The 20,486-nt window shown below is 39.2% G+C and overlaps 1 protein-coding gene across 1 annotated transcript in view; it reads left to right on the top strand.

Annotated features, from left to right (window-relative positions):
* Positions 1–20,486, top strand: part of DPE1 (disproportionating enzyme) — a 346,819-nt gene that overhangs the window by 269,760 nt on the left and 56,573 nt on the right. The window contains exons 12-15 of the mRNA XM_089431682.1: positions 3,530–3,602; positions 3,868–3,956; positions 4,162–4,206; positions 4,361–4,513. Of these exons, the coding sequence (XP_089287808.1) occupies positions 3,530–3,602; positions 3,868–3,956; positions 4,162–4,206; positions 4,361–4,513 (360 nt within the window). The remainder of the gene's footprint in view (positions 1–3,529; positions 3,603–3,867; positions 3,957–4,161; positions 4,207–4,360; positions 4,514–20,486) is intronic.

Genomic DNA, 20,486 nt, shown 5'->3' with positions numbered 1-20,486 from the left:
TTCGTTAAATAAACGAAATACAAAGGAAATACGCCCGGAGCGATAAAACAGACCCGAAAGGTTTATACATGCAGCTTTATATTATTTGAGTTCCATAATGAGCGGGATTTCGGGTGGGCCTCAGGCGGTAAGTGGTATTGGACGGGCTCTGTCCTATCCCATACATTGGCCAACATGTGGCTTGGCGCCGGAGAGAGAAAACCACCTTTTCGGGCTAGTAATCTCCGTGCGCATAATCCGCCCAAAATGAATATCAACCGTTGGATCAAAGATCACCCAGATCAATGGTGGGCTTGTGATAATGACCAAAGGCGGATTCGAAAGGATTAGGTGGATTCGATGATTTTTGAAGTCCGATAGAAAGAGTTTTTGCGTGTTCTTAGTGTGTTTCTCTGTGTAAACAGGGAAACATATTCCCGGGGATTTCAACCGCGCCAGTGGTCCTTTTCGTTTGAAAATAGGTGGCCACCATACCCGAAGGCGTTCCACAATGATTGTTTAACGCTCAGAGGGGATTTGAACGGACAGAGGCCAGGAGCCAGAGAGCCCGAAAGGGGAAACGAACAGACAAGCGTCGATAAGCTTAAGAGCCACTCAATGTCAGAGACAGAGGGGACAGTCGCTGAGTCAGAGAAAAAGCTGAAGGCAGAGCAGCGCAGAGAGTTTTGGAAGAATCACTAAGCGAGTTACAGAGGCACGCAGAGGCCGAGAGAGAGAGCTCAGAGAAGCTAGAGCCGAAGAGTCCGAGTCAAAGTGAGAGCCAAGAACCAGAGCTAGAGCAAGAGCCAGAGCCCGAAAGCCGAGAGCTTCAGGGCCAGGGATAAGATGGAGTTCTAAGCCCATGGTGTTCTATGTAAACCACTGGAGTTGAGCGTAGAGCTTGTAAAAAAACTTATGCCATAATCCCAGAGAGCCTAATCGAGTTGACTAGAGCTCAAGGAGACGTAGTCCAAGAGTTTTGGGTGAACTCCAAATTAAAATTGCTGTTATATGTGTTTGTTAATTGCTGCATTGTTCCACTGTTATATGTTTTATATCAGTTTAAACAACAGAACTTACAACACATAAACAGTTTTAAAATAAACATAAGCATACACCTATTTTCAAGCACACTATTAATTCCGCAATTGGTTAATCACTAGATCTTGGGAACAATTAAGCTTTGGAAGTGGGATAGGTTCTTTTAAGCTTGACAAGAGGCCTTTAGCGCCCCATTTTCAGATCACATGTATTTTCCAAAACCCAGAGAATCTGGTTAATTAAAGGGTATTAAATAAGTCATGGTGAGAATCTTATAGAAGAAGACATGGATTGACTTATAGGTAATCTTAGCCATCGATTATGTTTTAATCTTTGCTGTTGGTGCTCCAACAAAAGATAATAAGAAGAAGTCGATGGGTAGATGGAGGATACACTAGAGCAGATACTTAGTTGCTCAAGCAGATCGATTTTCTCAGTAGCTGAAGTTCGGCAGGAGAAAATCAAATCAGAGAGTGAGTTGCAGGTGGGAGAGGTCATCAACATAGTCGGAGAGTGCAAGATGAATCTGGAGGAGGCAACACAGAGGAGGGACACAGATCAGCGTAGCAAAAGGGTTGACATTGGGCGCACACTGTCAATGCGCAGAGAGTGACGCAGAAGGGCCAGCGAAAGAGGCAGGAGGTCCTCTTCGGGGTCAAAAAATTGCTGTGAAGTGTGAGAAAGTCACCAGTAAATTTCTCTCCGTGACTCTTCCTCTATTTAATCTTGTACATAAATTATTGCTGAAGATTAATAAAAGAAACCCTCATCTACTGCATCGGTTTTCCCACATTGGGTTTTTTTGGGGACAATTGTCCAAAAATAACTGTCACTGTGTTTATATGTGCTAGTATTTTCCTTGTATTTATTTTCCTCAGAAGTTTATTTGTGAACACTGCAGTGTATATATTTTGATATTTGTCGTAGAAAACTGCAAATAATTTGTTTAAATTAATTTAAGAAATAGAAGAAATATTATCAGTTTCTGCAGTAGGATTCAGGATCTCCGAATTTTCACATTCACATATTCAAATTCAACTAGGAGTGGCCCTTAGCATGGCGTCTTATATCTTTGGATCAATTATGCAGTAAATACTCTTCTTCTCTCAATTGAAGGCTTGAAGCTCTGTCCTAGAAAGTTGGTCCGGCCATTGTCCGAACAACCCATGTGCAACAAACTAATGTGTTGGACTAGCACCTTGTCCACCCTTTTTATGTGGCTATTTATCCTATCAATGGGTCGTTCCTCTAACTCATAAGTAATAGTAGCCCCAAAATGCCCAAAGACTAGCTAGGAGGCCCAACATCCAACTCAAATGACTAGTAGGTAGTTTGACTTGGTCCATGAAGCAGCTTGACTTGGTGGAGAAGTATTCAATTTGGTTAAGGAGGAACCTCTTGACTTTCCAACGACTAAAGTTTTGTCCACTCACCAACCTTTTGGTGAATAGTATCTCAACATTCCAGTTTAACTTCCAAAACGGCTAGTTGAAGGCTCGAATGTTTAGTTGACTTGACATTAAATGGCTAGTAAACTCAACCTTGCCACCCTTTTGCTTGATCTCCAACGCCTTGACAAATTTGACAATTGTGCTGCCTGGGTTATAAGTTGGCCTGATTTCACCTCGGTCTATCTTCATTTGTTCATATCATGCCTTGCATTGCCACGTCATCATTTTTGAATCTTGACCATGGGTTCTAACTTTCTGTGGTTTTGGTTCCTTAATTTTAATCTGTTTTACATTGCAAGGACATTTTTTGTTTCTTCACATGGCATAATTTACATCAAGTCATAATATGAAAATCTGTACTATGAATATTACCTCAAAGAACATGTAAATACAACATAATGCAAAATAGTTATATTATACAGACAACATAATATTTGGAAACATCACTACTTTTGATATTTATTAAATTATTCTATGTTTTTTGTAGATTTAGTGTTAAATGTTTCTTGTATATGCCCCTAGATATTGGGGGCAAGGTGTATGGGCCCTAGGTTTTACAGGGTACTATTTCTTTCACCCAAATTTTCTTTACCCTTATTCCATATTCCATCACTGTTTCTCATATCATTTCCCCATTTCTGGTAACTCACAGTGAAAAGGAACTCTACTTGTGTGCCATAATGAATTTTGCTTGCTGCATTGAAAACCCAGAGACCACTAGACAGGGTCTTGTACGTTGCACACAGGGACCACTCCATGTGTTGTGTCCTATCCTTAACCCAACACCTAACTCCTACAATGAATTTCAGCTTTAATATTTATTAAATATTTTTGGATAATAACAAAAAAAAAAACCCTATATGAGACTTTTTTGAAGTAACATTTTCTGTCTCATTGTTTGATATTGATCACATGCTGTGTACTTGTTAAAAGTTGGAAACATATAATTACAAGATAATTTGTGTTATTTACTGATGTGTTTGTACCAGGCTTTCTTTCTAGACTCCAGAAACCTTACACATTCTCTACCTTACTATCGTTTCTTATTTCAAGAATAGGGTGTTATTACGGATGATGTTGTACAATTGCGCAAAGCTATCGGTGCACCTGGAATGGCAGTTCTCCAGTTTGGTAATACCAGGGTTTGCATCATTTAGAGTAATTTCATTCTTTACCATTGAATTCAAATTTGTGGGTGCTTAGTTAATAATTGCCAACCTCATCCATTTTGAGTTTTGCACTGATAAATGAATGAATGGCAGTTCTCCAGTTCGGTAATACCAGGGTTTGCATCATTTAGAGTAATTTTATTCTTTACCATTGAATTCAAATTTATGGATGCTTAATAATTGTCAACCTCATCCATTTTGAGTTTTGCACTGATAAATGAATGCAGCATTTGGGAGTGATTCAAAGAATCCTCATCTTCCTCACAATCATGAGCTTGATCAAGTAGTCTATACTGGAACGCATGACAATGATATGGTAAAAATATTGGCCTTATTGGTAGTGTCTTCAACAATGTGCTGGGTGTATTCTATTTAGCACTGAAAAGCTATAGTACATTGGAAAGTTGCACACTAGGTCAGATATAGTCATTTATAATTTATTACTTCATGGAAATCATTGAAGGCACCTTTCTATAAAAGGAAATTCATTTATTCTTTTATGATTTCATGACAACTTTCAGATCATGGGCTGGTGGCAAATTCTGCCAGAGGAGGAGAAAGAAACTGTGAGTACAAAGAGAACACACTCAACAAGCTTTATGTTCAAGTTTATCAAAGTTTAGTTCTATTCCATTTATTATCTATATGAATCTAACTGTAAGGAATATAAGTTTGCTGATGTGTTTTTGATAATTTTGTTGTGGAGAATGCATTTAACAGGTCATGAAACATTTGAAGATAACTAATGGAAGTGAGATATCTTGGAAGCTTATTGAGGCTGCTCTCTCTTCAGTTGCCAGAACATCCATCATCCCCATGCAAGATGTTTTAGGCCTCGATAATTCAGCTCGAATGAATACCCCAGCAACTCAAGTACTATCTTTATTTCTTCCCTTTTAGTGATTTTAGATTTGTATGAAAGGGAAAAGGTTGTTGATCTGTTATTGTAAACATTGTTTTTTTGCCTAATAGTTTTCATATCTGTAGCTCTCTAGTATTTTTATTTTGTCAATGTGATGCTCAGTTTGTCCTGACATAATCTTTCTGTCATTTACTGTCCAGAATGTGTAACAACCCATCTAATTGACCCATTAATAAAAATGTTAAACCTTATAATATATGAATATATCTATATATATACATTAAACTTTATGATATATAGTTAGACTTTACCAATATAATTTAAAAGATTTCATTGTCACCAAGCCTTGACCAGCACCCTTCAAACCAAGTTGGTTTAGTGAGCTAGTCTTGAGTGATTTTCCCTAAGGGAATACCCCTCAAAACAAAACAAAATACTTGAATAATTGTTTCCTGAAAAATGACTCATTCTCCTGGCAAAATAATTCAATCTTCCTGCAAAAGTTCTCTGTCCTGCAAAATATTTGAAACTCTATACAATTATAATTCTTTTAATATGTGATCATGCTTATGCTCAAGGACATTTACAGACATATTTCAAGCCGGTTTGAGCACAGCATTTTCAAAAGAAATCACCAAGTAAAGGGGAAACTGATGTAAGGGGTCGACATAATCATAAAAGAATAGTAAAATTCCCATTTTCAGCAAACATATCTTGTTCTAGCACCTATTTGGCTGGTCCCACAAAGATAGTGTTTACAAATTTAGTATACCAGCCAAATAGAAAAGAGTAGTGACCTATGTAAAATTTGACAGTAGTCTGAGTTATGATGCAAGATAGCACTATTTCTTATACAGGCTACCTTGCTTAAGTGAGCAGCAATACTCCTAGAAGCTGATCTCAAAATCAAACATCTAGTTATGGGGTATGGTAAAGAACTGTTGCTTCTGTATAGGAGCTGCACACGGTAATTATGACTGTGTATTTGCTTTCTTTTCATGAAAGACAGTTAAACTTTTAAATAAATCTAAACCTCCTCTTACAAGTCAGTTTCCATCACAGAACACCCTACTGTCTGCGCACCATATCTCCTTATCCTATAAGGAAGCACATAGCAGTAATCCAGGAAACATCACAGTTACACCACTGCTGCACCTTCACTGAAGTCATCCCTGTTGTACCTTCATTGAGGTCACCATTGCTGTACCTTTATTGAGATCATAACAAAGTGGTCTTTATGATAGCTACACCGAGATAGGGATCAGGACCTTGTCTTCATAAAAAGAACAAGATCATGACTGCTATTTTCACCAAGATCTTGACTGTGTCTAGAATGCCAATATATATAACTGTGAGGTCACAATCATGCCGAGATTGTGACTGTGTAATGCTAAGAGTGCCATATACTTAAATAAATTAAGTTCAGCAATTAAATTGAGTATGCATAATGGTAGCCATTAAAACTATATGTTATAATAGTGGTTCATGTTTTAAATCCATGGCCAGCTCATATCACTCATTAGGCGTTTAATATTAAAAATATCAAACTGTTGGGAAATAATATATATTGTAAATATGCTATAAAAGTGCCTCAAATTCCTCTGCCCAGAGCAACTGTAGTGTTGGTCTGTGCAGGCATTAAAATCAGTGCTCACCTGTATAAGGGTGTGACATTCTGCCCTTAGGTTTTTGTCATGGCAGGAAACCATAAATTGGCACACTTCCATCACCCGAAGGAAGAATTACTTCTGGGTTGATTACTTCTGACTTTTGGAAATTCAATTAGCTAATTCATGCGCCAATCAGTGGAGGCACCAGCATGTTAGAACCTATAGCAAACTGCTTGCAATTTATTACCAAGTTGTTAATGCTGGTAATCATACAAGCTAAAGATTTAATCCATACCCTTGTAATTTATTCGGGGTATGGATACAGATGACCCCTTAAATGTTATAGTCAGGTTGAGGTATGACGGTTATGTTACCGATGTACATTGTAAACAAAAAGCTAACATTTTCGTTTTGGATGTCATTAGGTAAATAAACTTTGGATGTCTTACCTCAGGGACTAATAACCATACACTTCTGCATTATTCATTTTCATTTTTAGAAAACCCTGCATTAGGACAAGGAGGTCGCGTGGCCACCCTCCTTGACCTCGGTACCAGTAAGATCCGCCTAGCGGGTAAAAATAGCAAAACTATACCCGTTTTAAAATTGCAAAGAAATTAGTGTGTTAAAATTTGGTTATCCGCCGCAATTTTTTTTTTATATATATACATTTTATTTTTGTACAGGGACCATTACGATGGTAAAGACGTATGAGCGACGACGACGTGACCAGGCAGCATCATCACCATTAATGCCGCCACCGTCACCATCGCCATCCCCCTCACCCTCGTCACCACCAAGGCAGCCGTCAACATCAAACGCTCCAGCGCCAGAGTTGGCTGTGATAATGAACTCTTTGGAGGCCTTGTTGGAAACATTAAAGGAATCAACTAAGGCTAAAAACAAAGAGGAATCTCAGCATGTAGCCACCAGTTCAGCGGAACCACATAATTTGGAGCCCAGAGGATCGAGAGAAGACATCTCTAGAGAGCTTCAGAAAATTAGACTCTCAAAATTGTCGGGAGGTCGAGCTGGTGAACGCGCTGAGGCATGGCTGGAAGGGATGAACCGGTGCTTTAGGTTAAGAGAATATTCGCCTTCAGCAAAGACAAAAATTGCCGTGTTTCAACTAAAGGAAAGTGCCCTGATTTGGTGGGGAAACCTGGAAAAGCAGCTACACCTTACATCAGACAACGTTCCTTGGGATCTGTTCGAGGAAAGGTTCCGCGCGAAGTATTTACCTCCATATTTTCAACAGCAGCAAGCCAGAGCCTTTCATACACTAATTCAGGGAAGTAAAACGGTGGAAGAGTACGAAATAAGGTTTATGGAGCTGGTAAAATACATTCCCTACTTAGACTCTGATGAACGTCAAGCTGAACGTTTCATATTTGGGTTAAACCCTCGCATCAGAGCCTTGGTAAGTATGTGGAAACCATCTTCGGTAGCCGAGACAGTCGAATGTAGCCGTTATGCAGAAGAACACCTTGGAATCAAAAAGGATATAGGGCCAGCAGGGCCTTTACAATCAGGACTCCCAGGGAAGGCTCCAAGGAACTTTTTCAGAGGAGGTAGCTCGAGGCCACCTTACGGTAACAGGTTTACCCCAAGTATGGGGACAAGAGTTCCCATGGCTGTAAACACTATAGCTGCGGAATCATCCAGCACCAGACCTTGGGCATCGCGAGGGACTACCAGCAGAGGAAGGGGTGCGAGAGGAACCAACATGGGAGGACGCGGCTCGTTCTCTAGGAACTCTCACCTTAATTCAAGAGGATCAGTGCAGCTCAATTGTTGGGGATGTGGGGGGCCGCATTTCCAGCGTAACTGCCCAGAAGCGTCATCGGACATATTGCAAAGCACTGGGAGGGAGCCGATATCAGCCAAGCGAAGTAATCATAGAATTGATGCAGTAGTCAACCACGACCAAGCAGCCCATCAATCCACTGTAGTGGAATCTTCAGGTATTATCAATGGTGTAAAACTCAAAATCTTATTTGATACTGGTGCCACAGATAGTTTCATTTCATCATATGCATTAAACAAATGTGGGCTGGCAGCTCGTAGACAAAATGATTTCCACCAAGTGGAAATGGCCTCAGGAGAACTCCAAACCGTGGGCTTGAGTGTGGATCAATGCAAAATTGACCTAGGGGTCTGTTCGACTAAACTAAAAGTGTACGTTACCGCCCTAGGGACGTATGATCTTATCATAGGTATGGATTGGCTGGAAGCTCACCAAGCGTGGGTAGATTGTTATGGAAAAAGGATTTTGGGCTTAAATGATGAGGGAGAAGTAATCCAAATTCAAGGAATCAAGAGAGAAATTTCCTTACGCTACATTTCGGCAATGCAGGTGAAGCGTTGTTTAAGAAAGGGTTGTCAGGCTTATGCAATTCACGAAGTAAGCCAGGAAAAGGGACCGTCCTTAGAACAATATCCGGTGTTAGCCGAGTTCCCGGATGTATTTCCAAAGGAACTACCAGGATTACCCCCGGTAAGAGAAGTGGATCTCACTATTGAATTAAAGCCAGGTACCCAGCCGATTTCTAAAACGCCTTATAGAATGACAGCTCCAGAACTTCAGGAATTGCAAATCCAGTTGAAGGAACTACTCGATATAGGGCTTATTCGGCCCAGTACCTCACCTTGGGGCGCTCCTGTAATTTTTGTGAAGAAGAAAGATGGATCCTTAAGATTATGCATAGACTATCGGGACTTGAATCGAGCTACAGTAAAGAATCAATACCCTATGCCGCGAATCGATGACCTTTTCGATCAAATGAAAGGAGCTTCTGTCTTTTCAAAAATTGATCTTCGATCAGGGTATCATCAGCTAAGGATTTCTGAAAATGATATCTCTAAAACAGCATTCCGGACACGTTTTGGGCACTATGAATTTACTGTGGTACCATTTGGGTTAACAAATGCGCCAGCCGTATTCATGAATCTTATGAACAGTGTTTTCCGTCAGTATCTTGATAAATTTGTACAAGTCTTTTTAGATGATATTCTCATCTATTCCAAGAATGAAGAAGAGCATAAGGAGCATTTGCGGTTAGTATTGTCCTGCCTTAGAGAACGTCAGTTATACGGAAAACTGTCCAAGTGTTCCTTCTTTCAGGAAAAGATTCATTATTTGGGTCACATCATATCAGGTGAAGGAATCTCAGTAGATCCTGAGAAGATAAAAGCGATCATGGATTGGCCAATACCGAGAAATGCACATGAGATACGAAGCTTTATGGGCTTAGCAGGTTATTACCGGAGATTTGTGGAAGGGTTCTCCAAAATCGCGAAGCCAATCACAACCCTCCAGCGTAAAGGTGTTAAGTATGAGTGGACCGAGGAATGTAATAATGCATTCTCTGAACTCAAAAGACTACTCACCAGCACACCAATCCTAAGAGTCCCTGACATGGGCAAAGACTTTACAGTATGTACTGATGCATCCAAGCAAGGGCTGGGTGCAGTATTGATGCAGGATAGGGGAGTGATAGCTTATGCTTCCAGAAAGCTAAAACCTCATGAAGAACTCTATGCTACTCACGATCTAGAATTGGCCGCTGTAATGCTAGCTTTAAAGATCTGGAGACACTATTTGGTAGGACGAAAGTTTACACTTAAAAGCGACCATCAAAGTCTACAATATTTGTTCACCCAAAGAGACTTAAATGCCAGGCAAAGGCGATGGAGTGAATTCCTAAGTGAGTATGACTTCGGAATATCATATATTAAGGGAAAGGAAAATGTGGTAGCCGATGCCTTAAGCAGGAGACCCCGGATATTTTCTCTCATACTCATTAAGGTGGACTTAAGACAGCGAGTGCTGGATCGCCTTATAAAAGACAGCTGGTATTTAAAAGTGAGGGCAAGTCTTGAGGGGATTAAGGCGAAAGAATCTAAGTTCGAGGGTTATGAATTAGAAAGCGATGGGATTTTGCGATTCCATGGAAGGATGTACATTCCTGATGATAAAGATCTTCGAGAGACCATCCTCAGGGAAGCTCACAGAGCCGTATATTGTGCTCACCCTGGAGTAGGGAAAATGTATGCGGATACCAAGAAACTCTTCTTTTGGGCAGGCATGAAGCGGGATATCACTCAATTTGTTGCAAAATGTTTGGAATGTCAGCAGGTAAAGGCAGATCATTGTCACCCAGCGGGTCTCTTACAACCCCACGACATACCTATGTCCAAATGGGAGACCATTTCTATGGATTTTATCACTGGACTACCTTTTACTTCTCAAAGACACAATGCCATTCTGGTAGTGGTGGATAAATTAACAAAAAGCGCCCATTTTATTCCGGTAAGAGATACTTATGATGTTGCTGACGTGGCTCGAGTATTCATAAACGAAATTATCAGATTTCATGGAGTACCTAAGAAGATTATATCCGATAGAGATTCGCGATTCACTTCCAGATTCTGGACGTGCATGCAGACAGCCTTAGGTACTCAGCTAAATTTAAGCACGGCTTACCATCCTGAGACTGATGGGCAGACTGAAAGAGTAAATCAAGTACTTGAAGACATGTTGCGGATGTATGTAATGGATCAGCAATCCCACTGGGAAAAGTATTTACCCTTGGTTGAATTCGCTTACAACAACAGTTACCACAGTTCAATTGGGATGCCTCCATTTGAAGCTTTATATGGCAGACCGTGCAGAACACCGTTAAGTTGGGACAGGTTAGAAGATCGAGTGATAATAGGACCAGAATTAATCCATGAAATGGAAGCACAGGTCAGACAGATTAGACAGCGATTAAAGGAAGCACAGGATAGACAAAAGAGTTATGCTGATGCTCACCGATCTGATAGGAGGTATGAAGTATGGGACCAGGTCTTCGTCCGCATCAAACCAAACAAAAGTACTATTCGATTCGGGAAAGGGACAAAGTTATCACCCCGATTTATAGGACCGTTTAAAATCGTGGAAAGAGTTGGACCTGTTGCCTATCGTCTTGCCCTGCCATCCCACCTGCATAGAATTCATAATGTATTTCATGTTTCTGTATTAAGACATTATGTAGCTGATCTATCTCATAACATCCAGTGGAAAGAATTGCAGGTTTCGGACGAGGGAGTCATAACGGTCGAACCGTTACGTATACTGGAACGTAGAGTTCGACAGCTGAGGAACCGCCTGGTGGACCAAGTTAAGGTCCAGTGGGACAAGTATAGTCCTGGATCAGCGACTTGGGAGGATACAGAGGACATATGTCAGAGATACCCTAGTTTATGTCCATTTTGAAGAACTTTACACTATGTTTAGTATATATATTTACTTCACCTCTGTCAGAGAACCAAAAACATTTGAATGATTAGTGATAAACATGAAACTTTGCGGCATAATATATGTTTAAATTCCTGCTGGTACGTGGATACCAAAATAATATATGTTTAAAATTCCTGCTGGTACGTGGATACCAAAATAATATGTGTTTAATTCCTACTGGTACATGGATACCAAAACAATATATGTGATTATATTACTCAATTATAAATGTTGAAGTAAAGATTAAGACTGTCAAGTGAATTTACTTCTGGTAGAAATTGAACAATATAAATCTATTTTATTTTATGCATGACAAAACGAGCAACTGAAATAAAAGACAGGAAGTGAATACACCCTATAGAAAAGTCAGAATACATGCATGAGAAAATAAACAAAATTCTATTATATGTAGATAATACATAAGTTATTTCGAATATGCTGATGCACATCTTACAAACGCTGGGTAAGTATAAGATTGCAGGTAAAACTGCAGATAAACTACGATTGCAGATAATTGATCCAATTTTCGAGATGACCACGTGATGACAGAACTCAGATCAGTTAAAGCTCAAAGTGATTCTATGATAGGGTAGTAGCCCTGATACTACTGGAGGGGTGGAGGTGTTACCCACCGTTTATCCTCCGGAACCTGGAGTCATGGGAGGACTGTGCGAGTCATGCTCCCCTAGACGTGTGATGATGACTGCCGGATGCCTACTGGTAATCAGGTCGGTATAGTCGACGCTGTTACCTTTGAGTTATGAATGGTTAGGTCAGTAAATTGACGCCATGGCATACTCTAGTAGAGGATGGATAGGATGGGAGCAGAAGAGATTAGGAAGGATAGGATGAGTTTGAATAGCTTGAGAACCTGGATAGGAAAGGGCATGTCCGTTAAAACCTTGAACCTGAAGCTCTAACTTCGGGACGAAGTTTTCAGAAGGGGGAATGTATGTAACAACCCATCTAATTGACCCATTAATAAAAATGTTAAACCTTATAATATATGAATATATCTATATATATACATTAAACTTTATGATATATAGTTAGACTTTACCAATATAATTTAAAAGATATATATATCATTAAATAATTATAAACATATTTTGAAATGTTATAAGTATATATATAACATTAAATAATTATAACATATATTTGATAAAATGTTATAAGTAGAAATCATTTAATCTTCATAAAATATATTAAATAAAGGTTATAAGAAATATCATTTAAGATATACCATGTATTAAAGGAATGTTATGAATATATATAAATTAAAAGTTATGAACTTATGGAAACAGCGTGCCAACATTGATATCACATTTGTTGGAACGTATAAAAATATTTGAACTCATAAAGACCCCCCCTACCTACTGAAAATTTATTACTGGAAATATCGCGAGAGACTTCAATGCTGAGAGGCGGTGGCTGCAAGTGGGAGGGCGGCCACCGCCAGACAGGGGGGGATATTTATAGCAGTAGCCTGACCCGGGAGCAAAGGAGGGAAAAACCGGAGGAGGATTGAGGATTGATCAGCAAAAAAAACAGGAGAAGTAACCTTGCAGTGGCAGAGTCTTGAGTGATCTGAGTTCTGGGCACGGAGGGACAGAGAGCCTCTGTGGAGAGCTTCTCTGGATTGAGCAACCAGGTTGCTCTGTCTGGTAGGGTGGTATTGGCCATTCCGAAATTGGATCAAATCAGCCAGCAGTTCAGAATTGCCAGTTCAGCAGCAGCACCGGAGGTCAGCCAGCAGTACAGGTAGGTGCAGATTTCAGTTCTATGCATTACTGTTTTTGAATTTTATGGTTATTTCTATGGTTGCTGTAATAAGAAAGTAGGGTGCTACAGAATGCAAGCATTCTGATTTTGCATTAGCTGACATAAAGTTGAGCATTTGCTCTAGGATATTGTGTATACCTGCTCAGTGAATTTTTTGTCCAGCCAGTTTGGAAGTACCATACACAGATACTGTCTGGTTCCTGTATGGTCCTAGATTAGGTCAAATTATTGTCAAGAAAATGAGAAGACTACTAGAACCCAAAAGTCTTAACTAAATTCTGAAATAACCTCATCATACTCAAAAGTGTGTTGGAGAGGGAGATAAAGAACCAGGCACAAGTGCAGGAACCATAAATACATGAGTGTGCCATGTTATCTCACAAACTAGCACTTTAATGTTAAAGTTCACAAGAGCATTGTTAGCCTATGGGAAACTTGGAGAAGTTATCATTGTCACCAGATTTAACCTTTTCTCACTCTTTAAATTGCTTCCTCTCCAGCTCAAGGGGTGCTTCCCTAATGTATGATTGCTGAAGCTTAGGCAATAAGAGCTTAAGGTGAAATGAAGAGTGGCTTTAGCAAAACAAGTGTTATAATATAGGATAATGAAAAAATGATGGATAGATCCATAGTTTTAAAATTTGGAGCTAGGTTTTGAACTGGTCCACCTATCAAACTAGGTTTTGAGCCAGAAGCATGTTAATTTTTACACTGCTCTATGTTGTTTCAATTACTTTAGCCCAATTCAATTCTTCAATTAGCAATCTTTTCAATAGCAATCAATTCTTTCATCAATCAATAGTAACATTAATGCAATGACAATAGGAAACAATCAACAACATCAATAAGAGACATAGATTTGGTCAAATACCAGGGAAAAACCCCGCAAGGGGGAAAATCCTTTGTAATCCTTCTTCTATGAGATTGTCATAAAATGTTCAACAAAGAGCAATGTTGCATGACTTGTACTCATATAAGATTCGTCTGGCTATTGACTGGGCGATCTATATAAGATTCGGGAGTGACCCGTATAAGAATCGATACCATTTTCCCTCCATTTTTCCTTTCCCTCCACATGATCTCCAGAAAAAATTAATTTAAAAAAAAAATCAAATTTTAAGGGTCTCCACGAGTCTTATGTGGGTCCTATGTGGGTAGCCGAGTTTCATCCAAGTTTTGGCGGGTACGGGTAGAAACCGCGGGTTCTATGCGAGTGACCCGTCTCGCTATAAACCCAGTCAAGACTCGCGGGTACTCGCGGGTCTTATAATAGACGTGCTACACTAACAGAGAGTACAATGAGGCAATACAAAATTATCTAGCAAAAACAATATCTAGAAATATGATCACAACAACAATATTGATCAGAGTTGACTTTCCCATTCCGCGGTCAACTATGGCCTCTTGTCAAAATGAAACCCTAGGTTCCAGCTGCATGGATAGGCCTGTATGCATGCAGCTACAACCAAAAATTTCTTGTAGCAAACCTGTGACTACAGACCAAAACCCTAATCACATGTGCAAGCTTTGGACCCTGCAATTTCGGACCTGTACGAACCAACTTCCGCTAACCATCTTCAGACTTGTGTGAACCAAATCAAAGAAGAGAGAAGAGAATGCTTGATGATGATGTCCAAATGAGGGTCACTTGACTTGTATTGATAGGGTTCCAAGGGTGTATAATCCATTGTTTTAAAAATGGCCGACTCGAAATCGACTCGGCCGAGTTGGTCCGAGCCAAATCCCCCAGCTATGACCCGGCCTAGGAAACAGTTCAGCCGGCCGGGTTAATACCGAGCCAGTTTGTCTAACAACTCGGTCGGCTCGGTATTTGTTGGAATTACGATACAAATTTGGCACTATGACACAGGCGTTGTCCTTGATGGCAACTCACTCAGATGACAGATCACAATTCAGATTCACAGAATGAAGAAAGAAAGGTATACGCAGGTTCCCCATTGACCAAGCCACGTGTACACGCGGGTTCGTAGACCAAAAGGCACGTATAGCGTACACACGCACTTTCACAGAATGCAAGGTGCACACATGTTGGAAAACTTAGTTTTGGTCCATGGTATTTTGATCCATGGTATTGGTCCAAGGTATCTTGTTCGAAGTGTTGACCCCAGGTATTTGTTCCAAGGTATTGGTTCTAAGTGGTTTTGGACCATGGTATTGAGTAAGGCCTAAGACTATAAAAGGAGGAGAAAATCATTAGGCAGAGGCACTCAAGAAGTGAATATCTGATGAAGAGCAAGATCCAGAATACAGGTTATTAGGTTATGATGCATAGATGGATCTGAATCAAGGATGAACCTTAACGCTTGATGAAGGATAAGATCTAATAATCGGTCAGGATCTTAAGGCTTGAAGAGAAGTATCTTTGTGTGGTTTTTGATCTTTTATCTGAATGACTGGCACATGTTGTAATTTGTAAATATGATGATCTGGGTGTAACTGACATCTGGAATTGTTGTAAAGTTTAAATTATCATTTACAGATCTGTATGCAGGTTCACTTTAGCAAAGGCGCGTATACACGCTGGTTCTGCATATCAAAACAGCGTATACGCAGGTTCGCCTTGAGATAATGGCGTATCTACGCAGGTTCGACACATTGAAGTAGCGTATACCTAATAAAATATGGTTTAGCTACTTTTGTTTGTTGTTGCAATGTTCTGGGTTCTGGCTTGGGTTCTAGTTACTGTTACTATATTTTGGTTACAGCACTCTGAGAAGTGATTGATTGATTCAGTTTTGGTTGGTGCAAAGGAAATTGGTTGATGTAGATATAATTGATGGTTGATTGATGTTATTGATGGATCCAGTTTGAAAATTTATGAAACGTGGTCTCTGGAAGAAAAGAGAAGGTTGTAGCCTTCTGTAGGCCTGCACCTACGTACTAGTAAACACAATAGCTAGTACAAGAGCTAGGGGGTTGTAGCTCCCTTCCAGGAGAAGCTGGAGAACGAGAGAAGGTTGTAGCCTTCTGTAGGTAGAAGCCTGCGTACTGGTATAAGTCTGCGCCAGTACAAAAATTGTAAAAAGAAGTTTCTTATTAAAAGAAGATAGAGATGATTGCAGCAGGTAGTTTTCACCCACATTGGGTTTCCACCTTATATCTTGTGTTCATGTGTGTGATTGTCTGTTCTGTTTTACTGCACCTGGTTACTGTTTATATAGTTTTGATGCACAGATTAAAGATCAACATACGATCAATTAACTAAGTTATAAATTTGAAGAGTATACATTAATTGCCTTACATACAACTGCGTATACATGCAAGTTTAATTAACAGAAGTAGCGTATATGAATCTGATTATGGAAATGAAATATTATTGACTTGCTAATACTAATTCACCCCCCCTCTCAATATTATTTCCAACAATTGGTATCAAAGCAGGTCCTTCAGAAGAAGCTTGATCGCTTGAAGGAAGATCTATCATCATGAGTAACTACGAAAGAGAGGGATCCATTAGACCACCAATCTTTGATGGGAGCAACTTCGTTTATTGGAAGGTAAGAACTACAACCTATCTTCAATCTCTTGGAACAGATGTCTGGGAAATCGTGGAAGGAGGATATACATTTCCATCAGCGATTCCTACAGATACGGCAGGTAAAAAGCAATATAAAACCAATGCCAAGGCTGTCAATACATTATTGGGGAGTCTGTCGCAATCAGAATTTGTCAAAAGTTAAGCAGCTCAAAACCGCCAAAGAAATATGGGAAAAGATCGTTCTATAAGCTATGAAGGAGGCAATCAGGTAAAACGTGCAAAACTGCAATCTCTCAGAATTCAATATGAAGCTCTCAAAATTCACAATGATGAAAGTATAGCTAATTACTTCTTATGTATAGATGAGATTGTTAATTGCATGAAGAATTTTGGTGAAGAGATAAAAGAAGTTACTTTAGTTGAAAAGGTTTTAAGATCCTTGTCTACTAAGTTTGAATCAAAAGTTTCTGCCATAGAAGAAAAGCAGGATCTTCAGAGTATCACTATGACACAGCTGCACGGAATCTTAACTGCTTTCGAAATGAGAAAAGGAGGTCCATCAGATATGAGAGAAGCCGCATTCAAAGCTTCAGGAAGGGAAGAACTCAATGAATTAGGACATATTTCAGAAGAAGAGGAAGAAGCAAACTTTGTCAAAAACCTTCAACGGGGTTCTGGAAGATTCAGAGGTAAACTACCTTTCAAATGTTTTGCTTGTGGAAGAGTCGGTCACTATGCTGCCAAATGTCCGCATAAAGATAAGCTCGATAAAGGTAAGGAATCAACAAAATGGAATAGAAAACAAAGTGTAAGTAAGAAGAGCTACTATACGCATGAAGATAGTGATGGTTTATCAAATAGTGATGAAGATAATAATGACTATAGACTTCTGATGGCTTTTGAAGATGATGATTTCTTGGATGCTTTAGATGAAGATAATCTTTATGAAGAAATCTCTAAACTCAAAATTTGTTTAGAAGAAAAGAATATGATTATAGATACTCTGACATTCCAACTTGCTGAAAGAGAAAAACACAATGAAAAACTAGAATGTGAAATTGTGGGTCTAAGAAAAGATATTGAGAAAACAAAAGCTCTCAATCTCAGATTTGCTAAAGGATCAGAAACTTTAGATGAAATTATCAAAGTGTAGCGCTCTCCTCTGATAAAGATAGGTCTTGGATATACTGAAGAAGCATCTCAAGCACAGAAGCCGTCAACCTCCACTAAAATCTATCTTGATGCAGCAAAGAGCAGTGAACAATTTGACAATCGTCAGCAAAGGCATAAAGCAGTTCACCAAGTAAATCGGGTTCAATCTACTTCAAGGATGAATAGAAGTTACAACCAACCTCAGGTAAATCATACTCAATTTGCTTCAAGAATGAATCACCAGGTCAGTAGATTCGATAATCACGGGAACTTCTTTAATGGCCAATGTTTTTCATGTCATAACTTTAAACACAAAGTTGCTCAATGTGTTGCTTACAAGACCATCATGACTAGAGAAACATGAAATCAAAGGAATGTGACAGGGATCATGAAAAGGACCTACAATAACTTTTCGCTTCTTGAAAATGAAATAGAATGCTCTATCTGTAACAACTTCGGTCATGAAGATTTTGAATGTAGGAGTAAATTTCGGCAAACATCTCAGAAGGAGCAAACTTCATTGAGTCCCAAAATATGGAGAAAGAAAGAACCACAAACAGAAAGATGTGGTATAGCCTTGTATGCAGAAGGACAAGAAAATCAGTGGTACATCGACAGTGGATGCTCGAAACACATGACAGGTGATAAAGAAAAACTTCAGTTATACAATGCCCTGGAAAAGGAAAAGAAGGTCTCATTTAGAAATGACACTCCTGTTATCATAAAAGGTAAAGGTTCTGTTCTCTTAAAAGAAAAGGTTAAAGCTAGGAATGTTATGTATGCTGATGGTCTAATAACCTATTGAGTGTCAGTCAAATGTTTGATCAAGGAAATGAAGTAGTATTTCGATGAAATGGATGTGTTGTTCGTGAGCTTGATACAAGAGAAACCGTGATCAAAGGCATAAGAACTCCAAATAATTTATACATACTCAAGGGAGGACAACAACAATGCTATCTAAGCAAAAATGATGAACACTGGCTATGGCACAGAAGATTGGGGCATCTAAGCTTCCCTCAAATAAGGAAAGCATGCAAATTCCAGGCTGTTCGTGATCTTCCTGATATCAACATTCCAGAAAATACAATATGCAAATCATGTCAATTTGGTAAGCAAACCAGAGCACATTTCCCTTAGAAGGAAGGATCAGCTAGTAAGCCTCTTGAACTTGTTCATACTAATTTATGTGGTCCATCCAGGAAAAAGTCACTTCGTGGAGAAGAATACTTTATATTGTTCATTAATGATTTTTCCAAAATGCGTTGGATAGGACTTCTAAAGCATAAAGATGAAGCATTTGAAAAGTTCAAAGCCTTCCAAGCTTTGGTTGAAAATGAATAAGATCGCAAAATCAAATGCCTCAGATCTGATCGAGGAGGGGAATTTACCTCGGATGAATTCTTCGAATTTTGTGAAGAACATGGAATAAAAAGAGAATTCTCCACCGCAAGGACTCCTCAGCAAAATGGAGTGGTAGAAAGGATGAACAGAACTGTTGAACAAATGGCTCATGCCATGCTAGATGATTCTGGAACTCCTGCAACCTTCTGGGGTGCATTTGCTGCTGTCACTATCCTCAACAAAGCAAACGTTCGGGTAAACAACACTCAAACTCCACATGAACTTTGGTATGGTAAGACTCCTACTGTAAAATACTTCAAAGTTTTTGGAAGCAAATGTTACATCAAAAGGACTGATGAAAAACTTGGCAAGTTTGAACCTAGAGTAGATGAAGGCATTCTCCTTGGTTACTCTTCCCGAAGTAAAGGATATAAGTGTTATAATAAAAGACTTGGGAAAATTATTGAAAGTATTGATGTTGTGGTTGATGAAGCAGGCAAAAATCCAAAGCAGGTAAAAACCGAAGATTGTGAAGAAGATGAGGATTATCCTTCCACATCAAATCAGACTAATTTTGAAGAAGAAGAAACTAATGAAGCACCAAAAGAATAGATAATGGCAGAAGAAAAGACTCCATCCAGGTATGTTCAGAAAAATTATCTAGAGACTCAAATTTTGGGACAGAAAGAGGCAGGTGTGCAGACAAGAAGAACTATTACAGAAGCTTCAAGCTATCTAGCATTGCTTTCATCCATTGAACCTCAAAATGTAAATGAAGCATGCAAAGATGAATGTTGGGTCAAGGCCATGAATGAAGAACTTGAGCAAATTGAAAAAAATAATACTTGGGAATTAGTTCCTAGATCTCATGATAAGAATATCATAGGAATCAAATGGATATTTAAAAACAAGCTGAATGAAAATGGTGAAGTTATCAAGAACAAGGTCAGACTTGTTTGTAAAGGATATGCTCAACAAGAAGGTATAGATTTTGAAGAAACTTTTGCACCTGTTGCTAGACTTGAAGCCATAAGAATGTTCCTTGCTCTTTCTAGCTTTCAGAAATTCAAAGTATACCAAATGGATGAAAAATATGCCTTTCTTAATGGAGACTTAGAAGAAGAAGTATATATTGAGCAACCAAACGGTTTCATCCTTGGAAATGATCCAAAACTTGTATGCCGACTCAGAAAGGGTCTCTATGGTCTAAAGCAAGCTCCAAGGGCCTGGTATTAACATCTTGACAAATACCTCCATCAACAAGGTTTTTCAAAAGGATTAGCTGATAGCAATGTATATACAAAGATTGATAATGA

The sequence above is a fragment of the Pinus tabuliformis genome, chromosome 5_1 (assembly GCF_031772625.1).
Source record: "Pinus tabuliformis cultivar Carrire ecotype Pingquan chromosome 5_1, CPIR1, whole genome shotgun sequence".
Classification (NCBI taxonomy): Eukaryota; Viridiplantae; Streptophyta; class Pinopsida; order Pinales; family Pinaceae; genus Pinus; species Pinus tabuliformis.
Note: the sequence above shows the minus strand (reverse complement) of the source record. Positions and strands in the feature narration are given on the sequence as shown.